The sequence below is a fragment of the Mustela erminea genome, chromosome 2, assembly GCF_009829155.1.
Source record: "Mustela erminea isolate mMusErm1 chromosome 2, mMusErm1.Pri, whole genome shotgun sequence".
Lineage (NCBI taxonomy): Eukaryota > Metazoa > Chordata > Mammalia > Carnivora > Mustelidae > Mustela > Mustela erminea.
Genome location: NC_045615.1, coordinates 2,345,686 through 2,365,145, shown reverse-complemented (window position 1 = coordinate 2,365,145; position 19,460 = coordinate 2,345,686). Strand labels below are relative to the sequence as shown.

The 19,460-nt window shown below is 60.5% G+C and overlaps 1 protein-coding gene across 2 annotated transcripts; it reads left to right on the top strand.

Annotated features, from left to right (window-relative positions):
• The first annotated feature begins 1,195 nt into the window (after positions 1-1,195).
• HR (HR lysine demethylase and nuclear receptor corepressor) lies at positions 1,196-19,380 on the top strand. Of its 2 annotated transcripts, XM_032332109.1 has the most exons (20): positions 1,197-1,332; positions 3,570-4,192; positions 5,456-6,106; positions 6,858-7,632; positions 8,989-9,139; positions 9,219-9,406; positions 10,802-10,963; positions 11,744-11,833; positions 11,993-12,108; positions 12,903-12,984; positions 13,348-13,511; positions 13,629-13,865; positions 14,075-14,240; positions 14,433-14,502; positions 14,699-14,829; positions 14,927-15,046; positions 15,152-15,267; positions 17,224-17,388; positions 17,809-17,937; positions 18,092-19,380. In XM_032332109.1, the coding sequence occupies exons 3-20, from the start codon at positions 5,495-5,497 to the stop codon at positions 18,152-18,154; spliced, it is 3,537 nt and encodes a 1,178-aa protein (XP_032188000.1). In that variant the 5' UTR covers positions 1,197-1,332; positions 3,570-4,192; positions 5,456-5,494; the 3' UTR covers positions 18,155-19,380. The 2 variants fall into 2 exon arrangements, with proteins under 2 accessions (XP_032188001.1, XP_032188000.1); XM_032332110.1 differs by lacking the exons at positions 17,224-17,388; positions 17,809-17,937; positions 18,092-19,380 and adding an exon at positions 15,407-17,214 and having other exon boundaries at positions 1,196-1,332.
• Positions 19,381-19,460: the final 80 nt, after the last annotated feature.

Genomic DNA, 19,460 nt, shown 5'->3' with positions numbered 1-19,460 from the left:
GGCCCTAGGGCCTCTAGGCTCTGGCTTGCCGGCAGCCCTCAGCCTTCTATTATCCACCAGGATGCCCAGGCAGATCAAGGCTGGGCCTCCGTTCCAACTGGCCTGGAGCAAAGACATGCTGGGGTCTGTGCTGGGCACTGAGGAAGATGAAGGCACCTGGGCCAGGCCCCTGGGGAGAACATGCCTCAGCTGGGCCCAGGGACTTGCCCCTCTCGGTTTGCACCCTGGGCTGACTCTCCAGCTTCCCCGTCGTCTGCCTGGTCTGTGTGAGGGTCTCTTCCATTGCCTCCCAGTTGCCGGGTGTGTGTTGTCCTGAATTCCTGGCCACCCCTTTCCTGCCTCCACACCGCCCCACCTGCTTTCAGACCTTGAGGGGCTCCTCCCTTTCCCCTCCCTCTTCAGCTCCTGTCTGCATGTGATCCTTTCGTGTCCATCCAGGTCTCTGTTCCTGCCTCTGGCCTCCATGTGCCCTTGGCTCCTGCTGCGGTCATAGTGGCCACTCTGGGGCTCAGGAAGCTAGCCTCCTGCTCCAGCCCTGCCCTGGCCTAGGCCAAGTTGGGGAGTCTGGGCTGGCACTGCCCCGCCCAGGAGGGGGTCAACAAAAGCCCCCAGGCTCTCACTCTTTGTCCCCCATAAAGGTCAGGGACTTGCCAGGAGGTCCAAGTGCTGGGTAGGGGACAGAAATCCCAGCAGGAGGATGGTGCCTGCTACTCAGGAAATCCTGGGGGCCAGATCTGGGTTGCTAGGCAGAAGGTCCTGAGCCTGGGGCAGAATGAGGTAGCTTTCTCTACCGGGGTGGTTAGGCTGCAGGGGAGGGGAGGTTGGGGGAGGGAGGAGGAGCAACAGGGAGGTACAGACTGAGAAGAGGAATTAGGTCAGAGATGTGGGTGGGTGGGCACGAGGGGAGGGGGCATCTGCTCCAGAGCTTCCTCCTGGCTCCAAAAGCATCTCCAACACTTCCCTTCCTCTCCCCCTCACCCCAGGTCCTGGGAGAATTCTCCCTGGTATTCCCCCTCCCCCACGCCCTCCCCGGGGTCCAGGCATTGTCACAAGAGTGGGGGGCAGGGTGGGGGGAGGCCAGCCTCAGCTGTCTGAAGGATGGAGGGGCTGGGGAAGTAGGGCTAGGTGCCCAGACGGCCGCGTGTGTGGGAGGGGATGTCCTCAGATGCCCTCCACCCGGCAGTCCCCGCTCTGACGTGGGTGCCCCCCCCTCTCCCCGCCCGGATTAGTGGCAGCTTGGCCTGACTCTCCGGGGCTTCTTCCCCCGCCCCCGCCTGCTGCCCTCCCCTGGGCAGGGGGCTGTTCTACCCGAGGGGCACTGTGCTTGCCCAGGTAAGGGGCTCTGGGGACAGGGTGAGGGCAGCTGGCTCGTGAGTGCTGCTGCGCTTGTCAGCATGAACGTGTGTATCAGTGTGTGTGTGTGTGTGTGTGTGTGTGTGTGTGTGTGTGTATGCGCCTGAGGGGTCGGTGTGAGCCCAGGGTGGGCCCAGGCGCTTCTGGGGGTGCTGGTCAGCTTGCCTTTGTCCATGAATCCAGCATTGTGTCCACGCATGTGTGGCTTTCCTTCTATGTTTGTATCTTTTGTGTCTCCTTCGATCCGCTCCGTCCTCAGGCACAGAACAGCCGGCTACAAGGGCTCTGTGGGCCGGTGGCATGGGCTGTGGGGCAGGATGGGAAGCCAGTGAGGGTGGAAAGGGCCTTCTCCCCCGACTCCCATAACCCCCTGGGCATTTCAGAAGCCTGTCCCGAGAGTCCAGTTCTAGTTCAGAGATTGACCTGACAAAGCAGACATGGAACTGGGGTTGGGGGTTGAGGTGTGAGGGGATGACTGTCCTGTTCCCCTGTGACAGTCCCCATCTCCTTGGGGATGACAGTAACAGGCCCTCAGCACCCAGGACAACCCAGGCTCCCACCCTGCCCTGCCCAGCCTCTTCTAGGCCCTAAGCTGAAGGAATCTCCCCCTAGACTCTCCCACAAGCTTCAGCTGCCAGAGGACACAGATGGGGGACCACAGGCACACCCCAGCACCCCCAGCTGCACCCTGGAGCCAACCTTGCTGGGGACGCGGTCTGGACCTTGGCATTATGGTCCACATTGGGCCCTCCGTGGACATTTCCCCTGGCACACTCAGGTCCAGGGCACCCCTCAGGGGAGCTGGGGGAGGAAGGGAGTGTTAATAACTAAGTCATGTAAACAACCCCTACCAGCCTGCCCTGCCACAGAAGCAGCCCCTGGGGGGAGGTGGAGGGGCTGAGGGAGTTGGTGCCAACAGGGCCAAGTCTTGCCCAGAGCCCCTTTGGGCCTCCTCTTCTCGAGCCCCCTCCTCTACTCCTCAGCTGGTGAAAGGATTCCTGTCTCTCTTTGCGTCTCCTGGGAGAAGGCTTCCTCCCAGCTCTTCATGGCTCGCCTCTCCCGGGGTGGTAGAGAGATGGTGACTTGGGACCAGGCCGGAGGCATCTGAGAACTCATCCCGTCGATGGGATGGGGTTGGGTGGGGTGGCACTACCTCCGTTCCAGGCTGGGTGAAGGCAGACCGGGGATGGCTTCCACGGGGAGGCCAAGGAGTCGTGGGGTGGGAGGTGGGGGGCCTGCAGGGAAGGGAAGCGCCCGTTGGGCGTGTGGGTTTCTATGTGTGTCTGAATCTGTCTGTGTGTTTGAATCTGTCTGTTTGTGTCTGTGCTCTGGAACCACCCCCGCAGAGGAGCCGGGATGCTTCCCCGGGTGGAGGGTGCCCTGCTTTCCCATTTCCTCTCCTCCTCTCTGCTCCCTCCCAGGAGCCACTCCCATGGGCTCTTCTCCAGTGCTGGGCCTGGAAGCACTAGGAAACAGGATGGGGCAGACCCTCAGAACACTGGGCTAGAGCAGGTGTTGGGGCTCATCTGCTCCGACCGCCTGTCTGGACAGTTGGTGAAACCTAGGCTCTTAGAGTAGGGATAGACTAGAGCCTAGGTCTCCCCAGAACTGCTAAGGCAGTACCCGGGTTCATTGTTGGGCCCTGGAAGGGGTCTTGAGTCAAGAATGGTGAGGAGCAGCTTGGCCCTTTGAGGATGAGGCAGGGCAGACATGGGCCAGTGGGTTGTGCCCATGTGACAGAACCAAAGGACCAGGAGCAAGTGTTCCAGGAGGCACAGGGTCGGCTGGCGTGGGTCAGGCGCCCATCACTGACCCGTGAGAACCCGACTGCCCCTGCCAGCTCTGGCACTGCCCCCCTCCCAGCCGCCCCGCCCTAGCACCCCGGGGGGCACCCCGCCCCACCATGGCCTGGTCCGGCCCCTCCCGCCCTTTGCTCCAGTTCCCGGGCTTGGCACCTATAGTGGGGGTGCTGCCCGCCTGCCAGGCTCCGGGGCCGGGCCCACGGGAGGGTGGGGCGGCTGGGAAGCTGGCACGCTGCCCCGGGGGAGCCTCTCTCGGCAGGCGCCCGGGTGCCGCGGGGGGGAGGGGGGAACAAAGGGCTCATTCTCCCCGTGCGCAGCCGGTGGCATCGCCGGGGCGTTGGCGGAAGCCCCCGGGGCCCGGGAGGGGGCAGGCCCAGGCGGGGCCGCCGAATCACGGGCTCCTGTTTCCCGCAGGGTGCTGGAGGAGGAAACCGGCGGAGCAGCTTCCCCACTCTCAGTTGTGCGTCTGGCGATGGCGATGAGAGGTCCTGCTGCGCTGTCCGCCGCGCTCTGCCTCCATTAGTCGCACTGCGCGGTGCTGCGCCCTCGCTGGTGCCTCTCTCCTGGGACCCGGGATCGGCCCCCACTTCCAGGCACGACCCCCTCCCCCGGCCTCTCGGCCTTTCCCCCCTCCTCGGCCTTCTCCGACCCGGGGCGCACGTTCCCCCCGGCCCGGCTCCCACTCTCCCTCCGGGGGCACCCGCTCCCTAGCCCCGGCCCGGCCCTCCCCGCGGCGCAGCACGGAGTCTCGGCGTCCCATGGCGCAACCCACGGCCTCGGCCCAGAAGCTGGTGCGGCCGATCCGCGCCGTGTGCCGCATCCTGCAGATCCCGGAATCCGACCCCTCCAACCTGCGGCCCTAGAGCGCCCCCGCCGCCCCGGGGGAAAGAGAACTCGAGCGCGCTGAGCGGAGAGCGGGAGAACGTGTCCTCGCTCGCCGGCCGGGAGGCCCCGGAGCCGGCCCATGGGGAGCGGGCGCCCGGCGCTGGCCACGACGACCGCCGCCGCCCGCGCCGCGCCTGGCCCGCGAAGCCCAGGTAAGCGCCGAGAGGGGGCGCCAGGGGCGGGCCTACTGGGGACACTCGTAGCTGGGCATTTCTGAGCCAAGACCCGGCTGCCCGCAGCGAGGGAGTTCCCCGTGCTTCTCCAAGGTGCTGCGCCACAGGTCTGAAAGTTAGGATGCCCGACGGGGCTGGACCGCGACGGAGCGGTGGCCCTAGAAAACCCGAGCGACCTCTGTCACGGTTCCCTGGGCCTCCTCCCCTCTCTCCTGGGGCTTTAGCCAGCCGGCCAAGGGGGCCGCGCTGGGAGAGCGCTGCAGCTCTGGTGCCACCTGTCACCCTGGTCCTTCGCACGCACGTTCAATTTTCCCTCCTTTGCCTCTCTCTGGGGCGCAGCCCGCATTCCCCGCCTCCTTCCCTCCCCCTGCCAGGCTGCAGTTACCAGCGGCCGCCAGCGGCCCTGGCACTGCCTGCTGGACTCAAGCAGCTTGACCTGTCCCAGCTGAGGCCTCTTAATCTCCCCTCTCCTGTGCTGGCTCCCTCCTTCCCTTGGGGGCTGTGGTGGAGATCTCAGCCCCCAGCAGTTGTCCCCGGACTCTGCTTCCAAAGCCAAGAAACCATAGAGAGATGGGAAGAGACACACCAGCGACTGCCCAAGTGTAGGGAGAGTTACCAGCCAGCAGCCCTGCCAGGAGGCTCATCCCCGGTGACTTCTGCCCATCCTGCCTGTGCTTCCCACCGCTACAAGCTTGAGTGGGGCTGAGCACTGGCGGTAGGCAAGCAGTAGCCCCTGGCCCCACAGATGGCAATGTGGAGAGAGGCCTCGAGAGACTGCCGGTTTCCAAACCCTATTTTACACAAGGCCACATGGAGGACCAGAGGAGTGATATGACTTGCCCAAGGTCACATAGCAGGTGCTAAGTCAGGGCCAGGATCCTGCCTTCTTGTCCCCAAGTGCAGTACCCTCCAGCGACCTCAGCTTTTTGGAGTCTCTCCCCTTGCCCTGCCCCATGGCTTGTGCCCAGGATCCAGACCCATCCTGCAAGTGGCAGTCTGCCCAGGGTCTCTGGCCCAGGTGGGCTTGGGCATTTGGGGCAAGGGCTGACCGCCCCACACTTGAGCATCCCACCCAGGCAGGTCCTTCGGGTTGCATGTGGGCAGGTGGTGTGGAGCTGAGCTGTAGGCTGGCACTTGCCTTACTGGTTTGAGCTGCCTTGGTGCTGCAGGGCGGTGCCCAGCTCTGCACCGGGCGGTAGGGTGCTTGGGGCATGTGCTCATGGTGTGTTGGTTATGCTCCAGGGACCCCCTCTGGGAGAGCCCCATGAGGGCAGGAGAGTGATGGAGAGTACGCCCAGCTTCCTGAAGGACACCCCAGCCTGGGAGAAGACAGCCCCCGAGAATGGCATCCTGGGACGGGAGCCGGATACCCTGCCTCGAGATGGTCTGCGCCGTGGTGCACTGTGCCTCGGAGAGCCTGCTCCCTTCTGGAGGGGTGTTCTAAGCCCCCCAGACTCCTGGCTTCCCCCTGGCTTTCCCCAGAGCCCCAAGGACACAATCCCACTGGTGGAGGGAGAAGGCCCCCGAAATGGGGAGAGGAAGGCCAGCTGGCTGGGCAGCAAGGAGGGGCTGCGCTGGAAGGAGGCGGTGCTCACCCACCCACTGGCCCTCTGTGGCTCGGCATGCCCACCTCGTTATGGCCCCCTGATTCCTGAGCATAGTGGTGGCCATCCCAAGAGCGATCCTGTGGCCTTCCGGCCCTTGCATTGCCCCTTCCTTCTGGAGACCAAGATCCTCGAGCAAGCTCCCTTCTGGGTGCCCACCTGCTTGCCACCCTACGTAGTGTCCAGCCTGCCCCCAGAGCGTCCGTGTGACTGGCCCCTGGCCCCACACCCCTGGGTGTACTCAGGGGGGCAGCCCAAAGTGCCCTCTGCCTTCGGCTTAGGCAGCAAGGTGAGATTGTTGGAGCAGAGTGGGTACCTGGGGCTTAGACCACGCAAGGTAGCTGAGTGTTCCCTAGCAGCCACACCAGGTCACAGTGCTCTGCTCTTCCGTTCTGACAAAAACGTCAGATGGCACCCTTAGTAGAGGAGCCTGTCAGATAAGACAGCGTCAACCCCAAGCAATGCCTCCTCCGGGTGATTCCATCTCACCAAGCCTTCCCTGCCTTTGGGCCATTTCAGGGACTGACACACTCCTTGTCCCCCCCAGAGCAAGTCCCTGAGAACTGCGGTGTCTGAATATGTGGTCTCGTCCTGGAGTTTGTGGGGGGCAGACAAGGCCCTTTATCTGGCTGCGGGATGTGGCAGGTTTCCCCATGACCTGTGTCTATGGCACATGTTCCCCCGCCCCAGGCAACCCACCCCCTTGCCCAGGAATAAGATTTATGCTCTTTGAAGACCAGTATGATACTGGTCATCAAACGGTCTAAACAGATCCTTCCTTTGGTGGTGGCAGGCGCTGACCCTTTAGCTGCTGGATTGTTCGGAGGTCTGAGAAATCCCAGGGAGGCCTCAGGGGCAGGGTAGCAGGGCAGTGGGGAGGCACTTAGGGATCAGGGTCTGGAAACCAGTATTGAGTTCCTCAGTGTCTTCCCGACCCTTCAGGCCACACAGGCACACACCAGCTGGTCGTCAGTTCTGCCCATCCTTTGAAGTGCTGGGATCAAAGTCAGCATGAGCTCTACCCTTTCTCCTCTCTTTAGGGCTTTTACCACAAGGATCCAAGCATTCTCAGGCTGGCAAAGGAGCCACTGGCAACTGCGGAACCTGGGCTGTTAGGCTTGGCCCCTGGTGGGCATCTCCAGAGAACTGGGGAAGCGGAACGTCCTTCATTCCACCAGAGAGATGGAGAGGCAGGAGTCGGCAGGCATCAGAATCTTTGCCCATTCCTGCTGGGGCATCCGGACGCTGTTCCCCGGACCCCCTGGCCTGGTTGTCCCCCGGGCCTGGTTCATACTCTCAGCAACGTCTGGGCTGTACCGGGGGGTGGGAGCCTTGGGTACCAGCTGGGACCATCAGCCACATCCAGGTGTCCCTCTCCTGGGCCTCCTACCCCCCAGGGAGGCTGTTGCTCATCTCACCCACCTGCTAGAGATGGAGGCCTTGGCCCTTGTGGGAAGTGCCAGGAGGGGGGTGCCATCGGGCCCAGTGAATCCAACGAGGAAGTGAACAAGGCAACTGGTCCCAGGGCCTGCCCACCCAGCCATCACACCAAGCTAAAGAAGACATGGCTCACACGACACTCTGAGCAGTTTGGGTGCCCAGGGGGCTGCCCCAGGGATGAGGAGAGCCCACCTGCCCAGCTGCAGGCCCTCAAGAGGGCAAGCAGCCCTGAGGGAGCTGGTGGCAGCCCAGCTGCCAAGCGCCCACCCAACCCTTTCCCAGGCAGTGTGGGACAGGGGGCCAAAGGCTGGCAGGAGATGCTGGAGTCATCGTTTGGGAACAAGGTGGAGGCCTCACAGCATACTAACCACAGAGGTAAGGGTGCAGAGGGCCCTACCTGGGAGGGGGCAGCCAGGACTGGGACTTTGTGGGGAATTGGGGTCGTTGGGCCCTTTATGAGGGGATCATACAAGTGGTCTGGTTTCCAGCCGGATGTGATGGTTCTCTGGGAGTTCCTTAGCATCTACAGGCCAGAGCAAGTGGCTTCTTACTTCCGTCGGCCTCCTCCCAAGCTGTGATGTGTCTGTGGCATTGTAACAACACCTGGGTCCTGACTTTGCTGCCTGGTGCGTTGTGACCTTGGGCCAGTTACTTCACTTCTCTGGGCCTCAGTTTCTTCATCTCTAAAATGGGGCTAAAGATGGCACCTGCCTTGTAAAGACTGCTGCAAGATGAAATGGTATAATTCACATCAAAGGCTTTGAAGAATTTCTGGCGCTGAATTAAGTGAGCACTTGGCAAACATTCATCTTAGTGACTGTCTGTGCTACATAGCCCCGTCTGGGGGACTGTCCCTCCTAAAGGACCCCTTGTCGTGCCCCAGGAATGAACAACTCCTCCCTAGGCCAGCCGGATTATGGGAACTCATTTTGGACTCGGCTAGTAGTAGGACTTTGGAAGGTGCCTCCTGGACCTGCTGTCACGCTGTGCTCTTCACAGAGGGTTCTAGCACTGCTGGCTCGGGCTCAACTGTTCAGGGTCATTTCAGTTTCTTGGTCGAAGCTTCTGGATTGAAGCCCCCAGGGGCCTTGCCCAGGCACCCTTGCACCTGGTGTGGGTCCGTCTGTGCTCTTGCGGGCCTCTGCCAGGGCTGGGAGGCTGTTGGCCCCTCTCCCTTCTTGGGTTACTGCACCTGTGGCCTGTGTTGAAACTCTCCGGCCTTCTCACCTTCCGGCACCCTCTGTCCTATGCCCGGATTGTCTCCTCACACTGACAGGCGGTCAGCGATATCACTAAGCCCACTGTGGAGCTATCCAAAGTTTGCACCAACTGAGGGACGCCTGGCTGGCTCAGTCAATGGAGCATGCGAATCTTGATCTCAGGGTCGAGAGTTCAAACCCTGTGTTGGGGCATAGAGTTTATTTAAAACAAAACAAAACAAACTTGCACTTGGATCAGGGTGATGGCCCAGCGGCTCCAGCCTTGGGCAGCAGACCTCTCCTCTTGGCCATCAGGCCACATCACGCATTCCGAGGCTCCCCCACCCAGCCCTTCTTGTGAAGGTTCTGGCTGTCTGGTTCACTTTCACTAGCTCCAAATCCAGCTCTGTAGACCAGGGCCCAGGGGCGGGTCTCGCTCTGCCTGTGGGTGGACTGGGTGCTAAAGGCAGGGCCTGGGGCTCCCATAAGCTCAGGAGGCCCAGACCCCTGACCAGCTTCATTGCCTCCTCAGGACCCCAAGATGGCAGGGCCAGCCTCCAGGACCCGGGGCTTCATGACACATCTTGTTCGGCTCCCCTGGCAGGCACAGCTCAGTGCCAAAGCTGTGCCCATGCAGCTGGAGAGGCGGGAGGGCTGGCCCGTCCCTCCCAGCAAGTGGTGAGGTGAGCCTCTTGCCCCCGGCTGCCCCCAGCACCCTCCCAGTCGGGACTCTCTCCTTATCTTCCTGTACCCCGTGTCCAGATTGCCTCTGGGAGGGGAGCAGCCGCAGGAGGAAGACTCTGCAGCCTGCCCTGAGGAGGGAGGATGGTCTGGCCCTGAGGCCAGGCTCAGCAAGGGCCTCGCCAAGCATCTGCTAAGTGGTTTGGGGGACCGACTGTGCCGCCTGCTGCGGAGGGAGCGTGAAGCTCTGGCCTGGGTGCAGCGGGAAGGTGAGCAGGACACGTGGGGCAGGCGGGAGCCGGGGAAGGCTGGATCCTGTGGCCACTGTGCTTTGACAAGGATCTTGGGGCCTGCAGAGTGTGGGCCCCTCCCTCCCATTAGCACAGTCCATCCTGGTACCAGCTCGAGAGAGCTCCTGCCCTGCTTTGCCCTTATGCCTGGCTTAGGCTCCTAGGCGACATGAGTTCTGAAGTTTGTTGCTGGGGCAAGGGATGTTGGGAGGGTGTGAAACCTGGTCCAGTCCAGCTGCCTGAGAGTTTCTGGGTTTGCTGGGGAAACAAGACAGAGTGCCACGTGTCTTCAAGGGCAATGGAAGGTGGGGGCCCTCCCTGCTGTTTGGGCTCATAGACCCTGGGAGGCTAGTAGGGTCTGGGCCAATGCGAAGGGTGGGGTGCCAGCCATTCATTGGGTCCCTCTGGCTTCAGGGTCTCCCTCCTATACCCTCCTACAGCCCCGCACATGCATTTGAAAATGTGTGCACCCCCCTGCAGGAAGGTCACAACCTGGGTAGGAGCCCCTTATGGCTCCCTCTTGTCCCAGAGAGTCCAGTCCCTTCCCCCTCCCCTCGGCCAGTCTGGTCTGGCCCTCCCTCAGCCTGGATTCCCAGCACTTCACATCACCGGCGGCCCATCCTCCTCGGCTCACCCCAGCTTGTCCATCCCCTCGGGCCTTGGCACTCTCTGTTCCTTCTGTCTGGAATGCCCTTCTCCTCCCTTTCTCCCTGATGAATGAACACTTACTCATCACTTGGGGCCCATGTCTGTTGCTGCCCCCAGCATCCCCACCCTAGTCATTCTATCCTAGTCTCCTCCTCCAGCACTCTGGAGTATCATGAGCACTGTCGTGTTTGCGGGCCCATCTCCCCTTTTGGAATGTGAGCGCTGGGAGGGCAGCTCTGAGCCCTGACCTGGGCTGAGGGGCCAGCACTCAGCCCTGCACAGGACAAAGTGTTTGTCGCATGAGTAAATGAACGCATGCTCACTGGCGTCCTTCCACTGACCGAGGAGGGCTTAGTCAGAAACTCGGTGAGGGAAGGCGTGGCCTCCTAAGGTTCCCTCTTCTGGTATTCAGAGTCTCCTGAAGGGACACCACCTTGGGATGGAGGGAAGTGGGTGGAGGACTGTGTTGGAAATGGTGTGGATTGATAATTCAGGGCCGATGGGGAAATCCTTGGAGCAGGAACTGGGGAGGTGAGGCCTGCACTGTTGCTGGGAGAGTTTTCTGGAGACCGTGCTAGGGGGAGGTTCTTTACAGAGGCTGTCTGACAGGGGCCTGTCTCCCTTCCGGGGTGGCCCCACTGTTCCACTCCATCCCTGCCTGGAGGTCCTCAGAAGGGACCTGTGGTCTGAGCCTTCTCTGACCCTGTTCTCTCCCGTGGCTAATAGGCCAGGGGCCAGCCAGGACGGAGGACAACCCAGGCGTTCCTCGCTGCTGTAGCCGCTGTCACCGGGGACTCTTCAACACCCACTGGAAATGCCCCCACTGCAGCCACCGGCTGTGTGTGGCTTGTGGTCGCATGGCAGGGGCTAGGTGGGCCAGGAAAGCAGGTAGGAAAGGGGCTGGGAGCTGAAGGTGGGAGGGCGGGGATGGGGCCTGAAAAGGGCGTCTCTAAGGTTTGTGGCCATTTCTGGGCTGCCTTTCCCCAAGAAAGCCTCCCTGCCAGCTCCAGCCTCCGTCACCATGGCTCAATGCCCCTTAGAGCAGACTTTTCCCTCTCCCCAGTCCACAGGGCTACACCTGTGTCCTTGCCCACCTGTAAAAGGAGCCGAGTGCCTACTCTATGCCTCCCACTTTGCTTGGCTTGCACCTTTTTAAACCTTACAACACTGTGAGGTGGGTATTACTGCCTCCATTTTTCCAGATAAGAAAAACACAGAGGTTACGTGACTTGTTCAAGGTCACACAGCTAGTAAGTGTTGGATCTAGGATTTAGACTCAGACCTTCTGATCCCAAGTCTTACTGTTCTCGTGGTTCTCAGCTTTTCTCCCTTGGCTCCACTTAGTCGCCTGAGGGCTTAAAATTTCCCAGTGTTCCCACAGAGGTAGCCAAAAAGAGTTCCAGGGTCAGAAGCGTTTGAGAACACTGTATTCTACAAGATCATCTTGGAGTGTGGCAATGAGTGTCAGCATTTTAAAGGCTCTGCATTCTGCAAGCAAAGGATCCTATGTGATTCTTGAACCCAAGTGTCCCAGAAAGCCCATGTTTTATGCATTTATGGATTATCGAGTCCCTTGATTTAGATGTCATGCCCTTGCCCTTCTTCACCAACCTTAAGCTGTGGTTTTCTCGGTTTCCTGACTGCAGCTTCTTTCTTCCTACCCCACAGGCCCTCAGGAAGAGTCCGTGGAGGAGTGTCCCCAAGAGGCCGGGCATACTGCCAGTTCCCTGACGCTCACCCAATTTGTTTCCAGCCAGGGTGAGCCATCTTGGAGGGGTGGGGTGAGCAGAGGGTGGGTCTCGGGGGAGAGTGGCTTCCTGTCTGGATGTGGCTTAGCCCAATCCCATGCCCTGCTGCTTGGCGAGGCCCTTCTGTCCACACTCACTACCAAACTCCGTCTCCCCTCCCCACTCACAGCCTTGGCAGAGTTGAGCACCGCCATGCACGAGGTTTGGGTCAAGTTTGACATCCGGGGGCACTGCCCCTGCCAAGCTGATGCCCGGGTGTGGGCCCCTGGGGATGGGGGCCAGCAGGTAAGAAGCTGGGCAGTACTAGCTGATGGGCCCCCAGACTGGGCTGTGTGTCTGGATATTACTCGCAGAGTTTGGCCCTTGTCTTTTTGGTGGGGATGAAGGACATGGATGCTGGGTAAAATCAAGGTCCTTCTCCCTCTCCTTTGGGGATCAGGATCCATGGAGGGAGCTCTAGCATCGGCCCCACCTCCCTCTTTGCTTCCTCGGAGCGCCTGCCCACTCTGTACGCCTTCCGGCTCAGCACTTGCCCCATCATGCCGGAGCTGTTCGCTGGCGGGCCCTGTCTCTCCACTCCCCAGGCCCGGGCTCCAGCGGGCGGAGTACAGACCCGCCTTCTTTCTATACCGTGCTTTTAACACAGAGCAGGCACTCAGTGTGCATTTTACAAAGTTTTTATAAAGTTCACTCTTTTGTTGTGAAACTGATTCATTCAAGAAATAGTTTATTGAATGCATTTTGCGTGCCAGACCCTGGTACATAGCCATTATGGAAAATACAAGAAGTATAAGGAAGAAGACAACAGGCTAGAATGGTACCGTTATCATCTGGATGTATTTCTTTCCAGTCACTTATCTCTGTATTTTTTCCGCTTATTTTTGTGTATTTTAGGTCAGTACTGTGTGTGGAATTCTGTGAGCACCTTTTCCCCACCTAATGTTGTATCACAGAACCTGCTCCCTGTAAACCCAGTTTTGCAGTCTGTTGTTAATTACTGGTGGGTTGAATTGGATTGAACTCTCTTTGCCATTTTTAAATCTCTGGTTGGATTGGGGGGTGGTGGATGGGTTTCACAGAAGGAGCCGACAGAGAAAACTCCCCCAGTTCCACAATCTTCTTGCAACGGGGATACCAACAGAACCAAGGACATCAAAGAGGGTGAGCTGCTCCCCTGGCCCTTGCTTAGACTGTCCAGGGAGGCTGGGCCGGGCTTGGCGTCCTGAGGACAGACTGGAATGGCTTCAGCTCTCCTGTGCCATCCCTAATCTCCATCACTCTTCTCAAGTCATTCCAGAGAAAATAAATCTAAAAAAAATGTACGACGAGCCCCCTCACCCATCTCCAGTCAGACCCCCACTGTGAGCCCCTCCTTGGGAGAGGTTTTGGAAGCTGCCGGAAGCGGGAGGTGAGCGCCTCCAGAGCAGTGAGGAGAGAGACTCAGCCAGGAGATGAGGGCAGAGCCTGTGGGCAGTGGAGCCTCCAGAGAAAGGGGAAGCCCCTCACCGTTTTCCTCCCTGCCAGAGACCCCGGACTCCACTGAGACCCCGGCAGAGGACCGTGCCGGCCGAGGACCCCTACCTTGTCCCTCTCTCTGTGAACTGCTGGCCTCCACTGCTGTCAAACTCTGCTTGGGGCACGAGCGGATACACATGGCCTTTGCCCCGGTCACTCCTGCCCTGCCCAGTGTGAGCAAGGGCACAGAGGGAGGCCTGGGGGCCTGGGGACAGAGGCTGGGCTGGCCCTCCCTGTGGGGTAAGGCAGGTCCTGAGTTGTCCTGCCCCTCCATCCTTCCGTCCATGCAGGATGACCGCATCACCAACATCCTGGACAGCATCATTGCGCAGGTGGTGGAACGGAAGATCCAGGAGAAAGCCCTGGGGCCTGGGCTGCGGGCCGGGCCAGGACTACACAAAGGCCTGGGCCTGCCCCTCTCGCCAGTGCGGCCCCGGCTGCCTCCCCCCGGAGCTCTGCTGTGGCTGCAGGAGCCCAGGCCTCAGCGAGGCTTCCGTCTCTTCCAGGAGCACTGGAGGCAGGGCCAGGTGAGGCTCCTTCCTCCAGGCCCCCAGTTCTTCCGGCCCCGCTTGCCCTTGGAGCTTAATCTGTAGGCAGACTGGGTCTGTCACCCGGAGTGGGCAGCAGGGTTGGTACCCACGTGGGTCTGTTGTCCCCTACAACACGCCCCGGCCTGGCCAAGTTGGCTGCCTGTCCATTCTCCCCCCCCATATCCTTCTGCCTTTCCTCGATACAGCCTGTGTTGGTGTCAGGGATTCAGAGGACATTGCGAGGCAACCTGTGGGGTACGGAAGCTCTTGGGGCTCTTGGAGGCCAGGTGCAGGCACTGACCCCCCTCGGGCCTCCCCAGCCCACAAGCCTCCACAGTACAACATTCTGGGAGGGATTCTCCCGGCCTGAAAGTAAGTGTCCCTGATGTTGGGGAGGAGGAGCTGGGAGGCCGAGCCTGGTGGCAGCAAAGTCCCATGGTGACCCTGGGGAGGGAGCCAGAAGCAGAGCCCGGGGCCGAAGCTGAACCCTCTTGCTGCCACAGGGCCGGGTCCTCTGGCAAGGAGGTTCTTCTCCTGGGGCCAATGGCATATCTCCTCCCCTAGTTCGCCCAAAGTCAGACGAGGGCTCCGTCCTTCTGCTGCACAGAGCTCTGGGGGATGAGGACACCAGCAGGTATGTATAGTACCAAAGGGAAAGGGCTGGCCCAGCTCCTTAGCCTCTGCCCAGCCCCTTGCCCTTACTTCCCCTCCTCCTTCGCCCCCCACCCCATGACCCTCTTGCCTCTGGGAGTGACCCCAGGAGAAGTGGGCTCAGAGGGGATCTTGGGTACCTGGGTTGAGCCTGCTGGGCATGGCCCTGCCCCCTCCAGGTTGGAGAACCTGGCTGACAGTCTGCCCCTCCCCGAGTACTGTGCTCGCCATGGGAAACTCAACCTGGCTTCCTACCTCCCACCTGGCCCCGCCCTGCGTCCACTGGAGCCCCAGCTGTGGGCAGCCTATGGTGAGTGCCCACTCCGCTCTTGGCTGGCCCCTGATCCCATGCCTGTTACTTCTGAGTGCCTGTGTGACCCGCTGGTCCCTTCTCTGCCTTTGCACAGGTGTGAACCCACACCGTGGGCACCTGGGGACCAAGAACCTCTGTGTGGAGGTGACTGACCTGGTCAGTGTCCTGGTATGTGCCGAAGCCCCACCGCCTGCCTGGCACCGGGCACAGAAAGGTGGGTCCCGGGCCAGAGGCAGGGGTTGGACTGGCCACAAATCTTGATGTGTGGTTTCTTCCCCGCCACCCTTCCATGCCCCCCTGACCTCTTTGTCTTCCACAGACTTCCTCTCAGGCCTGGACGGGGAGGGGCTCTGGTCTCCCGGCAGCCAGGTCAGCACTGTGTGGCACGTGTTCCGGGCCCAGGACGCCCAGCGCATCCGCCGCTTTCTCCAGATGGTGAGGAAGGAGTTGGGAGTCTTCCCCCTGCCCTTGCGCTGCCCTCGTGCTCCCTAGAAGTGGGGGCTCCCAGCCCCCCGAAGCTCTCCCTGTTGTGCGTGCCCCATGTGCTCACTCTCCCCACCGCCCCCCCCCCCAGGTGAGCTGGACGGCCTTGACTCACACAGAGAAAGCAGCTTGGGACCTTACGAGTTGTGTGGTGGGGCACACAGGAAGAGCTGGGGCTGAGCAGGGACCTAAAGGTGACGCGAGAGCAGAAGCTGGTGCAGGCTAGGCACTGTGTAAGGGACTCGGGTACACGATCTCGATTAACTGGCACGGCCACCCTGTGTGGCAGGCTCTGCTGCCTTCCTATTTTGCAGCTGAGTAAACCCAGGCTGAGTGCAGAGCTGAGACGTGAGACCAGGTCACAGTCCAATCTCTCCTGGGGACAGACAGCCTCCCCTGCATGGGCTCCAGGTGGCAGAGGGGGAAGGGAAGCCCGTCTGAGATGCCCTCCTCCTGCCCCCTCCTCCGAGACCTACATCTTATGAGGTGGTGCTCTTTGGAATGCTAGCGAGTGAGGGCTGAGAGAGGCAGCATGGGAGGTAGGAAAAACTGGACCGAGGAGGGAAAGACTGGACCAAAATAAGGGGCAGGGAATGAGAAGATGAGGGGATGAGCAGGAGGTAGGAAGCTCCATGGGGCTGGGGAGGTGGAAGGTCATTATTAAGGTTAGAGCAGATGCAGTGGTTCCAAAGTCCATCTCAACCCTGAATGTCCTGGGAAAAAGACATCCACCAAGGGTCACTGCTGCTAAAGACACATGAACACATCCACAGACAGGCTGGTGTCACCACAGCTGTCCACCACCCCCCCACCTGCCCACAGGCACGCATATCTGCAGACAAACTGACACACACACAGGTATCTGTAGATGTACACACCGATGCTGGGACACGCCGAAGGAAGCAGACAGAAGCACACCTTCATACACAGATGGCCTCATCTAGTCTGGGTGTGGTGGCCCTTAGGCAGTCTCACAGGGCCGGGCCTGATGATTCACAGAGAAGGTTCGAGGGGCCTTTTCTCACTGGGTGGCCTGGGAAACACCAATAAGCTCCAGGATGGACTCTGAGGGCAAAAGAGCCTTGGCGCCTGCCTGGGGCCATCCTAGGGTTCAGCCTGGCTCACCGGCCTCCTTTTCCCCCATGGGCCAGTCTGGGAGCCCTGAGTCCTAAACCCAGGGACATGACTGAGGGTCTACTGAAAAGGTGGATTTGGCTGGCGGCCAGGTGAAGGGTGATGCTGGCTTTGACCTCTGCGGGTACTCCGTGGGCATCTCCTTCTCTAGCTCTCCTGAATCCCTGTCTACCCCAGGAGCGCCCCACTCCAGTTGGGCTGAGGAAGGCCCCCCATACCCATGCTTGCTTTGGAGGCCTCAGCCTGGCAGGCAAGCCTGTGCATCTATAGGGCATCAGGGCTTCTTTGTGGCCTTTGCCGGAAATGGGATCTCAGAAGAATCTGATCAATGCTTTAGATGGCCCCCTAGGGACATACAGCTATCTAGTGGACTACAATTTAACACACGATTCAGGACATTCGCGGGATACAAGGTTAAGAGCTCCTGGTACAGACAGCTTATGAGTTCAGTTCATGCAGGGTATCTTTTCTGGGTTTTTGGAGACAGGGGTCCAGGGCCAGGGACACAGAAGTTATTCGAGGCATCTAGTCCCAAGAAACGTGGGGGTTTAGATCCCCAGCCTCAGAAATCTCTGTTTTGCCGACCTGAGCAACTCCAGCCCCTTACAGCCTAGCCCTTTCTCCCACCCCTAAGACTGCCCCCTGCCTATCCCTTGAGGCTTGACCACTTCCGCTCTTACCCTTTGCACCCCTGGCCTTTGGGAAGTCTACACCCTGCCCTGTGGCCCTTTACTCATTTCCCCACCTTGCTCATTCCCCCTTCTCTTCTTTGAGGTGTGCCCGGCCGGAGCAGGCAACTTGGAGCCTGGCACCCCAGGCTGCTGCTACCTGGACACGGGGCTGCGGCGGCGCCTGCGGGAGGAGTGGGGCGTGAACTGCTGGACTCTGCTGCAGGCCCCTGGAGAGGCCGTGCTGGTGCCTGCCGGGGCTCCCCACCAGGTGCTTCCCCAGTGGGCCAGGGGCTCTGTAGAGTGCTCAGACTATGCGAAGCGAAGCAGCCAGAGCAGACACCACTGCCCCTCTGGCCTCGCCCCTCCCAATGCCCTGAGAGCAAGGCAGGGCAGGAAGTCCCGCCCCACTGTAAGGAAGAGGCGAAGAAGCTGAGCAGTCCGGAAGTCATCTAGCCCTACTGGGCATCGTGTCCTCTGATGCCCACCCTGCCTGGGCCCTCTCTGGCCTCCCCTTGGCCTGGTTTTGGCCATGCCCTTTGAGGTCCCTGCTGCTGGATCCAGGGCCCCGCTCTCTGAGAGTTGGGTGGGGGTCATCATGGGAAGTAGACCTCGGGGGCAAGAGGGACAGTGGGAGGATGCCTGAGCCCGTGTCTCCACTGAGCCTCTGCCCACCTCCTTTCTGGCACAGGTGCAGGGCCTGGTGAGCACCGTGAGCGTCACTCAGCACTTCCTGTCCCCAGAGACCTCTGCCCTCTCTGCTCAACTCTGCCACCAGGGACCCAGCCTGTCCCCTGACCGCCGCCTGCTTTATGCCCAGGTGAGGGTGACACTGGCCAGGAGAGCAGCTGGGATGGCACAGCAAACCCATTCTGGGCCAAGCAAGCAGCCAGCCTAGGCCCAGAAAGGCCATTCTTGGCGGGAAGAGCCCCGGGATGTGACTGTAAACACCTTGTCCTTTCTCTTTCTTCTAGATGGACTGGGCTGTGTTCCAAGCAGTGAAGGTGTCTGTGGGAACATTACAGGAGGCTAAATAGGGGGATCCCGGAGGGGATCTGGGGTAGGCTGGGGACAGGTAGACCAGGTGCTCAATCCCCACACAGCTTCAGGAGAGAATGACACTGGGGGACTTGGGGACTTTTGATCAATCCCTCAGGCACCACTCTGGGCACAGGCAGGGCACCTTGTTTTCCGCTCCAATCTGGGTCCTAAAGCCAACAACCACAATGCCATTGAAGCCCGCACCTGCCCTTCGCAGGCCAGCACCTGCTCTGTCCCTGCACCCCTCTCCACACTTCCACGCTGGGGGTGAAGGACTCCCTCTGACATCTGCTCCCTGAACCCAAGAGACAAACATCCCTTCCTTGGGGGACCTTGGGAATCATTCTGGCTTAAGCAACACCTTCTGCTGCCTCATCCCTGCTGTCCCACCTGTGCCCGAGTGCTGCTTACATCACCCACATCTTCACTGGGCTCCAGGGTGGCTCTTCGCACTGCAGGCATGCTGGACAGGGGGCCGATGAAATCCTGCCCTTTTGCCAGACAACAGTGAAGTTGGAGGGGAGGGGCATCAGGAGACTGCCCAGGCTCAGCTGGACGGAATGATATGGGCTATGCCTTGTCCCTGCTCCCTCTTCTCGCCTCCCTCCTTCGTGATTTCCATTAAAGTCTTGTTGTTTTGTGATTGCTGCTGGAGTGGTTGGCCTTGCTCCTGCAGGCCACGTGGACTGGGGAGGGAGGGGAGACAAGGAAATGGAGTGGGGTTGGGGGACTCGATGATAGGGACCTCACCCACCCCTGCCTGCTCCTCTTCCTGGGGCCTGGATCCTTCCCACTGAGGAGCAGATGGAACCTTCCAGGGGTCTGCCCTGAGGATGCTCCTGGCAGCAGACTGTGGACAAGGCAGAGCCCTAGGGTTCAGTGGCATGGCAGCCTTCCTGTGCGCGCTGGGGCTACAGAGGTCTGGGAGCCCCAGCCTGCCAGGGACTGCAGGCTACCCCAGCTCTCCTGTCTGACCCAACCTGAAGCTCTGGGAGTGTGGCCCAGAAGAGCTCTTGCCTAGCCGTCTGCCCTCCGTGCCCGTGGCTGGCCCCAGGCCCGCTTCCCAGGGACTGGCTTGCTGCCTGCGACACTGGACAGCCGCCCCCACCCCCCCCCCCCCCCCGCCCCCGGGGCCCTCTGCGGCTCTGCCTGCTCGCATGCCCTTGTATATCGCAGTGCCAGCAAACTGCGACTCTTGGGGTACCTAACTGTTCCTGCAGTGGTTTGGGGAATGGTGTTTTTTATGAAATAAAACTTTTTTATTATAAATTTCATAGACTTTCAGAACATTTAAAAAATAGG

What these genes read in the sequence shown, in the direction of transcription:
- HR (XM_032332109.1), top strand. Translation starts at nt 5,495, where the DNA reads ATGGAGAGTACGCCCAGCTTCCTGAAGGACACCCCAGCCTGGGAGAAG. An exon ending in TAGGTGGGCCAGGAAAGCAG is followed by an intron (nt 10,964 to 11,743) that starts GTAGGAAAGGGG and finishes CCTACCCCACAG; the next exon opens with GCCCTCAGGAAGAGTCCGTG. An exon ending in GGGATTCTCCCGGCCTGAAA is followed by an intron (nt 14,241 to 14,432) that starts GTAAGTGTCCCT and finishes CTCCTCCCCTAG; the next exon opens with TTCGCCCAAAGTCAGACGAG.